General features: G+C 33.9%; 1 protein-coding gene across 2 annotated transcripts in view; it reads right to left on the bottom strand.

Annotated features, from left to right (window-relative positions):
• Klp31E (kinesin-like protein 31E) overlaps nucleotides 1–12,113 on the bottom strand; it is a 53,529-nt gene that overhangs the window by 22,045 nt on the left and 19,371 nt on the right. For both annotated transcript variants that reach the window (XM_077440216.1, XM_077440217.1), the window contains exon 3: nucleotides 8,442–8,664. In XM_077440216.1, coding sequence (XP_077296342.1) covers nucleotides 8,442–8,664 — 223 coding nt within the window. The remainder of the gene's footprint in view (nucleotides 1–8,441; nucleotides 8,665–12,113) is intronic.

Here is a 12,113-nt window from a genome sequence, read left to right on the forward strand (position 1 = left end):
GCAAGATACTGTGAAAATTTGAAATATAACAGATGGCGATTTCAAACTCAAAACAATCAGTACTCTATTAAGTATACCCAGCTCACGATAGGAAGGTGCCTAGAAATAATATTATCAAACAATGTATCCGATCAATAGACGTAGACGACACTTGAATATGAAAAGCACGTCATGCTCCTTTGTATCGTGCGCTGGATATATTTAATATCAATATTATAAAGATATGTAACTGCACCAGTGGGTGGCCATCCCCCTATGAATGAACGAATACATATATCAAGAACACCATTTGTTCTAGCCTCAATACAAATAATCACCAAGTGCATTGACATCCTCGATACAGCCACAGCCGTAGCTCACTGGTCAAATCATTTTGTACCAGTAGAGAAGGTTGTGGGTTCAAATCTCGGCCGGAATCGAGTAAGCATTTGTCTATGTATATAAGCTGCTGGCGAGATCTGGGAAGTTATTAAAACCCTGTCTCCTGCTAGAATTAGCCGATTTCTCAAGCTTAAGCGTTGTGATGGATCCAATAAAATAGGCATACCAATTTTCAGTTTCTCGCAAATTCGTTGCATATCGAATTTCTTGATATTAAAATATGTTTGCATATATTGTAGGTAGAATGTTTTTTTCGCAAATATATCGAATTTGTTTATTCTAACCATAGTTTATCCATAGATGATGCTAGTATATTGTGTAATTACTGTATCGTAATGTATAGTGATTTTTTATAAAAAAAATACCATAGGTGTCGCCTTGAAGCAATCTATCATGGTATATATGTATCCACTGTATTTGTGGGTGAACAATAGAGACCCCGGATTAGGCTAACGGGACTCAATAAGTGCCCGAATATAGGATACGCTGGAGTACGTAAACTATAGACTCACTAGGGTAGACCTTTACGTGCCTAGACAATGGACAAATTAATCGGGGAAGCTGTGATGTGCAACTTGTCCTTTATAAGGAGGTACACACGGTAGATCAGATAATTCTGGAGTAAGCGGTGGATCCGTGTGGACCTCTTGAATCGTTGAATAAATGCGACTTTGGCCTTTCATTTGGAACCTGAACCCACCCCTACGCAAGAGTATGTATGCATAGTAAAATTTCAATCAAATTCGCAATTCTTATTGATCGAGATCTAGAGATAACCACTGCCAAGTTAACTTTTTTTAAATTTTAATTTCATATAGCAGAAAGTGGTCCCCTGCGAAACATAAACTCTCCGATTCTATATATTATATGTACTAGGATCTAGGTACTAGAATCTAGGATACTAGGATCATCATAGTAATAATTCCAGGAACATTTTCCAATATCTCTACTATACCTATCTCAAATTTTAAATAAAATTATTATCCTAGAATTTTCAGTTTAAAAGGTTTTGGTTTCATTACATAAATGCATGTAGTTGTAATAAACATAAAATTATTAATCTTATTAAAAAAATTATGACAAAATATAATATTTAAGAATAGAAACGAAGAGTACATTTAACGAGAATTTGTGAAACCAGGCCCACCGACCAGGAAGTTATGTATATAAAATTATAACTAGGAGCCGTTTGTAAGAAATTGATTGACAAAGCTGTAGGTACATATGAAACAGTGAAGATATCAAGATGCTCAAACAGCTCCCTTTGTGTTCCTTTGTGACACCGGCCCATTTTATCATAAGTTACATGGTTTATCGAAATACATAAAAAAATTGCGATAAAAAATCAAATTCAAGAAGTTATGTTTGTACATATGTATATTGTATGTACAGTACGGCTTATCATATGACCCATCCCACATTTGAGTGCATTTCTATATATATATATATATATATATATAGAGAGAGAAAATTATATAGAAAAAAAAAAAATATATATATATAGAAAAAATTATATATAAAAATATATATATATATATATATATATATATATATATATATATATATATATATATATATATATATATATATATATATATATATATATATATATGTATATATATATATATAATATAATACTCGTCATATTTTGTGGTGTTGCTCAAATTATTTCGAAGCGTGTATTTCATAATATATGTAATGTAAACTTATCCAGCGCTTCTTTTCTTGAAAAATCTAGTTCAACGGCTTTTAAATTGATTAGGAACAGTATTGCTCACCGCAAGGTACTGTCAGCGAATAAGTAACTTATCTTAAAATTAACATTGTGTAAGATTATTGCAACAGCTTAAATTCATTGTCTGCTTTTGGACGGCGATTCGGTGATTAACTGCACCAAGAGTTACCGAGTATCTATTATACAATTATTTGCATACTGCTGCGACAATGCACTCAAAAGAATCGTATTTCATTTTGAATTGATAAATTAAATTACATGGCACTGTTTCTCAGCTTGCTTTTTATTATTCAAAAGACTGGGCGAATGATAAATCTGGGCGTGCATTCAACCGAGAAAATTACGAGTTGTTCATATCTATAATAGTACGAGGTGTATCATCAGTGATTGCGCAAACCTAATTGATTCGATTGTGGAAAATTCATTCGTGTTTAGCTCAAAAGCGTTATTTATTTGTGTTCACTGTGTAATGTCGTAATGTGAAAATAGATTTTCAAAATTGTAATGCGTAAACATCTGTTCGATTTTTTACAGACTCGCTATGGCGTCTATTTATTAATGATTTTATTATAGGTCAAGTCGATACGAGTGTGTAGAACTTATCGTGTGCTTTGAATATACGACGAAAACCACTATGTAATATTACTTGGGATGGTTTTTCTATTCCGGAAGGAAAAAATAAGCATAATCATGAAATGCACTCAAATGTGGGATGGGTCATATGATAAGCCGTACTGTACATACAATATACATATGTACAAACATAACTTCTTGAATTTGATTTTTTATCGCAATTTTTTTATGTATTTCGATAAACCATGTAACTTATGATAAAATGGGCCGGTGTCACAAAGGAACACAAAGGGAGCTGTTTGAGCATCTTGATATCTTCACTGTTTCATATGTACCTACAGCTTTGTCAATCAATTTCTTACAAACGGCTCCTAGTTATAATTTTATATACATAACTTCCTGGTCGGTGGGCCTGGTTTCACAAATTCTCGTTAAATGTACTCTTCGTTTCTATTCTTAAATATTATATTTTGTCATAATTTTTTTAATAAGATTAATAATTTTATGTTTATTACAACTACATGCATTTATGTAATGAAACCAAAACCTTTTAAACTGAAAATTCTAGGATAATAATTTTATTTAAAATTTGAGATAGGTATAGTAGAGATATTGGAAAATGTTCCTGGAATTATTACTATGATGATCCTAGTATCCTAGATTCTAGTACCTAGATCCTAGTACATATAATATATAGAATCGGAGAGTTTATGTTTCGCAGGGGACCACTTTCTGCTATATGAAATTAAAATTTAAAAAAAGTTAACTTGGCAGTGGTTATCTCTAGATCTCGATCAATAAGAATTGCGAATTTGATTGAAATTTTACTATGCATACATACTCTTGCGTAGGGGTGGGTTCAGGTTCCAAATGAAAGGCCAAAGTCGCATTTATTCAACGATTCAAGAGGTCCACACGGATCCACCGCTTACTCCAGAATTATCTGATCTACCGTGTGTACCTCCTTATAAAGGACAAGTTGCACATCACAGCTTCCCCGATTAATTTGTCCATTGTCTAGGCACGTAAAGGTCTACCCTAGTGAGTCTATAGTTTACGTACTCCAGCGTATCCTATATTCGGGCACTTATTGAGTCCCGTTAGCCTAATCCGGGGTCTCTATTGTTCACCCACAAATACAGTGGATACATATATACCATGATAGATTGCTTCAAGGCGACACCTATGGTATTTTTTTTATAAAAAATCACTATACATTACGATACAGTAATTACACAATATACTAGCATCATCTATGGATAAACTATGGTTAGAATAAACAAATTCGATATATTTGCGAAAAAAACATTCTACCTACAATATATGCAAACATATTTTAATATCAAGAAATTCGATATGCAACGAATTTGCGAGAAACTGAAAATTGGTATGCCTATTTTATTGGATCCATCACAACGCTTAAGCTTGAGAAATCGGCTAATTCTAGCAGGAGACAGGGTTTTAATAACTTCCCAGATCTCGCCAGCAGCTTATATACATAGACAAATGCTTACTCGATTCCGGCCGAGATTTGAACCCACAACCTTCTCTACTGGTACAAAATGATTTGACCAGTGAGCTACGGCTGTGGCTGTATCGAGGATGTCAATGCACTTGGTGATTATTTGTATTGAGGCTAGAACAAATGGTGTTCTTGATATATGTATTCGTTCATTCATAGGGGGATGGCCACCCACTGGTGCAGTTACATATCTTTATAATATTGATATTAAATATATCCAGCGCACGATACAAAGGAGCATGACGTGCTTTTCATATTCAAGTGTCGTCTACGTCTATTGATCGGATACATTGTTTGATAATATTATTTCTAGGCACCTTCCTATCGTGAGCTGGGTATACTTAATAGAGTACTGATTGTTTTGAGTTTGAAATCGCCATCTGTTATATTTCAAATTTTCACAGTATCTTGCATATTTTCATTATACTCGGTGACTTTCAAGATATGCTCTCTTATTCACTCAAATGGTACTGTCATTCGATGGTAAAATTAATTTACACTCATCATCGTAAAACGCATTGTTTAGAGGCGACCGTTTTAAAGTGCCGTTCATTTTGGAATGGGAATTGTCTTGACACACAAATGTCAAATGAATTTTGTTCCTTTGCAGAAATTTTTGCTTAGTTCATTCAAGTGCATCGTCGTCTTTGTTAAAAATATACAAATGAGTTCCTTGAATCATCGATAGTGCATTTGATGTGGTTGCCGTTCGCCGTTTGAAGAACTGGTTGCAACTTGCCCTAACCATTTATAGAATGACATGGCAAAAGTGCCTAACAATTTCTTTGTTCTCTTTACTCGAAGCCGATCAGCAGTTCCTCCGGCAGAACCATTTTGGAGTGGCCAACCCTCGATTTTGCGACGAAACATCAAAGCGCACCATAAACAGTCGGAAGACTCAACCTTGAGGTGCTCATGAATGTCGTAACACACCATCCATTTTCCGAATGGAAGAGGAGACGTCCGTTTTGGCTCAAGCTGCTTGTTGTCCTGGGTGACGATTTTCACGGTCGTTCTTTTAGCTCGGAACCGATTTCCACTTCTATTTATAGGCGTTGTCTCGGTTCGAAGGGTTTCCTAACCGACTACTAGTTTTCCATGGTAACGGTCGAGATACATTGCACGTATTATTGACTGAAAGCATGATTCATCAGGCCGATTTGCATTCAGGATTTTTGACTCAATTGTGTCAATGTCAATCTTATGTTTAAATTAGCATTTGACGTTGTCATATTGTTCTAGTCAAATTATGTGTGAAATTGTCTTAACGGTAGAATCTAAAGAGGAAATGTGATACGCCTATTTTTGTATAATATATTTTTCATTTGTATAAATTACTAGCTTGGTGCGTGGCTTCAATCAGGAAATAATTTTGAAAACTTTATGTATTTCAGCAATGTACATATTTAAAGAATATATACATATTGTATTATATAATGTGGGCATTCTATGGTTTTTTTTTGTATGTAGAAATTGGCATGCACTCATACTTTATATTTCAAATTTCATACAAAATCAATGTTCCTGCACATAATAAAGGGGTGAAAAGTGTTCTATACATACATACATGACTTTTATGAGACATAGGGTGCTAATCCATAAGCGTAAATGCCAAAGCTTAGAATATCTAAGGTCTTGACAACTAGCATTTTTTTATCATACGTAGTATCTGAGCTGGCCAAATTCATAATTTTTGATCGTAAGCTAGGGTTTAAGGTTTGTTTATACCAATATATGTATGTAATTCAAGCCGGCAACTGCACTTGAAGAGCAGTGCGATAAATATTATTTAGTACATTCCATATGGACACATTCATATGTTCCGTAATATGTACATACATATGTATGTATGTATGTGACACGATCTATTCATATTATACAGTAGTACTTGTCACCGAAACGTATAAAACAGAACCGGTTTGGCCACTATTGAAATATTCACTCACGACAGGACATCATAGTGGCGAGTGCACCCGTACTAATGAAAGTGCTGTCATACGCACATGAATATTTTCGGAAATGTCATATTGTGACAATATTGACTTGACGATACGATGGAAGTAATATTGCGCCGAATCATCGCGCTCTGTAATGTATATGTGAGTCGATTTTATCTTGCACTCGTTCAAAACAAGCATGAACGTGTCGAAAACGGGCGGTGCCGTATAGTATGAATATAAGTAGTATTTTTTGTGAAGTACGGTGCTGAGCAGTTGACGTGTAATGCTGCATCTTTATTTTGTTATTCGAATTTGAATAGAATTTGTACTTATTCCATCTAAATTATGAAATTGAAAGGGTTCCGTCACAAAACGCTCACGGACCTAACGTTCAACGACACAACACGCACGACATAACGCCACGTGACAAAACACTCACGGACATTGTAATCACAGATAAAATGCTCAAGCGACACAACGCTCTCACTCACGCATTTGTACGTATAAAAACGCTATTTTTTACAGCAAAATTAATCCAAAATTCAATAAAACGTGTCTCGACGAATTTACACAGTATCTCATCACTGATTAAGAAATAAAATATATATTAAATAAACCAGTTTAATCTCAATTTATTCACAAAGTACCAAATTAATTGTAGAAATTTTTCATGACTTCGTACGAATTTATAAGGATTTTTGTACAGTAACTGAAATACACGCTTCGAAATAATTTGAGCAACACCACAAAATATGACGAGTATTATATTATATATATATATATATATATATATATATATATATATATATATATATATATATATATATATATATATAGAGAGAGAAAATTATATAGAAAAAAAAAATATATATATATATAGAAAAAATTATATATAAAAATATATATATATATATATATATATATATATATATATATATATATATATATATATATATATATATATATATATATATATATAGAAAAAAGTATAGAAAATTTTGAACGTTTTTTTATCGACAGTACTAATTTAAATTTATGTATGTATGAATTTTTTTAATTCAATGGTCAAAAATTTGGATAGCTAAGATTCGATACATTTGACTGTTAAAAAAGATTAGTAATCTTGTCACCTCCCTACACTCAAAATCAATTGGAAATGGACTAAACGGTATCACGATAAAAAGTTCACGAACAAAAGGCTCACCGACTTAATGTCAACGGACAAAATGTTCACGCCAAATATCGTCCGTAAGAAAAACTTTCATAGACAAAACGCTCACAAGACAGAATGTTCACGCGATACAACTATCACGCACTATAATCATTGACTAGCGTTCTATCGAATACTAGATTGGTAAGGTTTGAATTAAAATGAGATATCCAAAATTTTTGCAAATCAAAACCATCGTCATCTATTAGATTGACTTATCTGTTCACATTTATTTTTTCAAAACCAGTTTATTTAAAGAATTTATTTCTCCAGTGAAAAGTAACATAAAATTGTAACGTTTGTGGGAAATAGCCTTTATGGGGAATCCCGGGGCTGTTCGGACAACTGAATGTTCGAATACTCGGCCACCTGCCTTTAAAAAGAGGTGCACACGGTGGACTGAACCCTCTTGGGCGAGCAGCGGTTCTGTGTGGACCTCTTGAGTTGTAGAACAAATGTTGTGGACTGACTTTGACCCATCATTTGGATCCCTACGCAAAAAGTTATCTTTTTTATACTAAATCCAAAGAAAAATCTGACCTTTCTTTCATATGACTACCTATGTACATATACATACATACATATGTATGTATGTATATTCTCTCAAGATTCATGCAATAACCTTATAAAATCAAACACAAACAACTATCGATTATTATTACTTAATATTACATATTATATTCACTGTGAAACAAGAAGAAGCACCCATAAGAAATAATAAGGCCAATCTTGACACAAATTTGGTTAATAATAAATCAAACAGGTGTCCAAACACCTGACACTAAATAAAATAATTATTAAAGAAAACATGCTACCAGTTGTGACAAAACTTAAAAGCCATCAAAAAGCGTAGTAATAATTAACTACAACCCGATCAAACACGGATCGACGTACTTTGTGTAATGATTCTTTAATCACCATCGGTACAAACACGCGCACTAATAATAATTTTATCAAAAGGTTAACGATCTCGAATATTATCATAAGTGAGATCTTCTATGACATAAACAGACCTAACCCTAGCGTGACGACCCATCAAATATGTTAATGGAAGCTACACATGTAAAAATTATTAATTACCTGTCCGTACGCCAACACAGTGGCATTGTAGCCATCGAGACTGCTGTAAACGAGTCCTTGCACACACGACTCGTAAACCTCACGCTGCTGAACAATGGTGTCGAAGACCAGGTCGAAGGTGAAGGACTTGTCCTGGCCAAGAGTCACCTGGGGCTCGTCAGGTGTCACGGAAGTGCACACCCTGCACATGTCGATCACCTCCCGCGGAACTTGCGGCCGAATGCTGCAAAGATTTTTTTTTTAAATTAGTACATGGGATGAATTTAGTTCAAATAAAATATATATGGTAGGCGTTTTATAAACGAAGAGGAAACCGTAAAACTCTGACGGCCCTCTCGTTAATTAATCGCGTTTTTTAGAACACCTACAATTCGCGAGAGGTCAAAGCAAAAGTATGGTGTAGTAAAAACGCCACAAAAAACATAATTTAGTGTTTTGGGCTATGTACATAGTACATACATATATATGTATGTATTAATTAAGGCGGACATTCACGTAGAAATTTGTCTACAGAAATGATTGGTAGGGTTTCAGTTGCGACATTTATCGTAGCTAGAGATGCTATGACAGATCTTACAAGAGACAAAAAATATTTAACCTATGTATGGTGAAGCTCATTGTTAAATCAATCTGTTAATTAATAAAAAAAATAAGTATAAAAGCTTGTAATATATAAGATTAGAGTAAATGAGAGTGAAAAAAGTAGCTTTCACCACTGTTTAATTGAATATCAGCCAAGCATGGATAGCTAGCCGTCATTGCTTCGATTTGACAGAAGATTCCGATGTAAATTTGAATGAGTTCGTTAGTGATTAAACTCCTCTAGCTTCATATTGGAAGCAATGGCTTACTTCAATGTTAGCTAACCCTCGTATGTCGGTACAATATCAAAGCGACCTGAAGAGTGGAAGTGGTTCAAAATCAGAGAACAAATTTTCAACGGACAGGAATCTCACTGAACAGAGTGAAGATAATAAAAAAGCTTGTAATAAAACATAGAAAAGCTTTGTAAAAAAGAACCGGGATTATAATGTCCGGTCAAATATTTGATCATATTTTAAGCCCTCGAAAGATTGCAACGAATACAACTAAAATAACCCAACCAATTAGTGTGTATTGTGTTTAAATCGCTAGACTTGGTTGCAGATTTTTTTTTAATTTATATTTACCATTATATCATTACAGGGTGTGGCCCGAGGCAACACCTATGACCAACTTTGTACATATCGTCGTTATACAAGTAAAGGTGTCCAACTGCATTTTTCATAAAAATACACTACCTAACTATTTGACATCTTACTATAGTCCATCCGCTGTAGGAAAAACGCACTTGCTGTCCCTTACACCCCATCTCGACCAATAGCATTCCGCGCGTACAATGTTATACTGTCTGAACGAAATACTAATGGTCGAGGAGCGGAGTAAGAGACAGCATGTACATTTTTTCTACGTGTCTTCCTATAGCAGACCAACTATAACGTTGCATGTCTGAAAAAAATATTCCCAGATGATTTACATCCTGTAAACGTACTGACCCGAGTAGAAGGTGTCAGATGGTTATTTAGTGCACTTATACGAAAAATGCAGTTGGACACTTTTGCTTGTATGACGACGATATGTACTTTATATAAATTCATACATTATTATAGGATCTTTTTGTTAGAAGACATGGACGAAGGTGTTAAATGAGACTTTTAAAAAATGTATTACATGGCGGAGAGCCGCTGCGAACTGATTGCTCATTAAGCGTTACCTGACAAGGTGACCAACTCAACCATTATTCAACTCCTGCATGCCAACCTCATCATTCATACATGCGTTCTTCTGGACTATAAAACTAAATTCCACATTATAATTATAAATATCTTGATATTAAATTCAAATAATGTTGACAATTGAGGATAGACTACCAATTTGTTTGGAACCGTTTCAACAATGAAATTAGATAAATTGACAAATTCAGAAAAGAAAAGAACCACCTGAAGTCACATAAAGTCCAAGGTCTGACCAACGACACCGGGCCAGAAATGGAACCCATGACCCCTCAATTGATAGCATTATACGCTAAATACTGAGCTATGTGGACAAACCTTTACGTGAATAGCCACCTGTATACATATGTACATATGTATGTACTTACACATGATGGTTTTATAATACATATATACATACGTACTACATAATTCCTCCTCTGCTTTGCTTTTTTTTAGATTATATCTATGTTATGGAATCATTTTCACTTATATTTCTTGCAAAAAAGTGCTATTACGTTAATATATATTGAGTTTTTTTTCTAGATGTTTATCTATCCGCCCAAACACCTGTATGTTTGTATGTACTCGTAAATTGTTCAGCTTTACATGTTTTACATTAACATCGATTGCAGACGATTTAAAAATTTGAGTGTGCGTGTTAAATGAATTTCAACAGAAATAAAAATTTAAGATACAAATAGACGTTTTCATTGTAAATTAATACGTGTTGCGCATCGATGGAACTAAACCGCAAACGTGTATAAATAAATGGTCCTTCGAGAAACGTAAAACTTGTCTATGCAGTTGAAATTACGTTTTCACTAATTATATTGAACGACGTTGCAAATTTTAGATAGACAGTCAACATTCACCTATTGTTTACTAACTGGGTCAAATTGAAAAGTTGAACAATCATATTCATTACTCGGTTTTAAATTTGGATGTATGATTGTTTCATTATCGATAATTTTAATTATTGTTGTAGCACGTCAGCAAATAATTGTATGTATAGTTTAATTGCATAATATACTGAAACTACTATGTAAGATTTTCCGAAATAAATAATAAAACATTAGACAAAGATGCTACTCGTTATCTCAACATCTACGTATATACGTATACATGGGTATAACTTTCCATTAAATATACAAACAGTAGAATTTCTAGGAAACATTAATATTTATGTTTCCCAAACAAAATGATATCCATTTTTTAGTACATCCCTTACGTGTCGAAAACGTGACTAAAATTTCGACCTGGCGATGAAAACCGATCGGTTCCACAGTCACATAGTAACAAGCATAATTATAGTGTCGTCACGAAAACGACTCATTTCCTCCAAATTCAAAAATTTATGATCGCCCAAGAATCGATCCAGCTCGTGGTATTCTCGGTGACCTTTTCAAAATGAAATTCTTTACAGGTGTGCGTCATATGACAAAGTTTGACAATAAATTCACCGGATACGATCAATTCGTCGGGTATTGTTTTTGAATTTCGAAGACATCTGTGCACGTCGGAGAAATCCCATTCAGATTCCTCCTCCGCACTCTACTTTCAGCGCACTTTCAATACATTCACCGTGGACCAAAATTCATCTTCATTGCTCGCCTTAGCACTTACATACATACAATAATCTATTCAAGTAAGTTTTGAATGACAAAAAGGCGCCTTTGCTAGCTACGTACATACAAACAAAGGGCAATGTAATAATTTAACATCTTTAAATACAATCAGACATGGCTTTCACATGTACAAATGTATGTATGTAAGTACGAATTCGTAGTACCCAATTTTTGCTTTATGGGTTCATTACATATATAAATAAGTAGGTACTTGATTTTTCAATGTTGCTGCATCACAATGTATATATGTACATGAAATTTTATTAAAACATTGTGTATATATACCCATAAAT

The sequence above is a fragment of the Arctopsyche grandis genome, chromosome 10, assembly GCF_051622035.1.
Source record: "Arctopsyche grandis isolate Sample6627 chromosome 10, ASM5162203v2, whole genome shotgun sequence".
NCBI classification, from domain to species: Eukaryota; Metazoa; Arthropoda; class Insecta; order Trichoptera; family Hydropsychidae; genus Arctopsyche; species Arctopsyche grandis.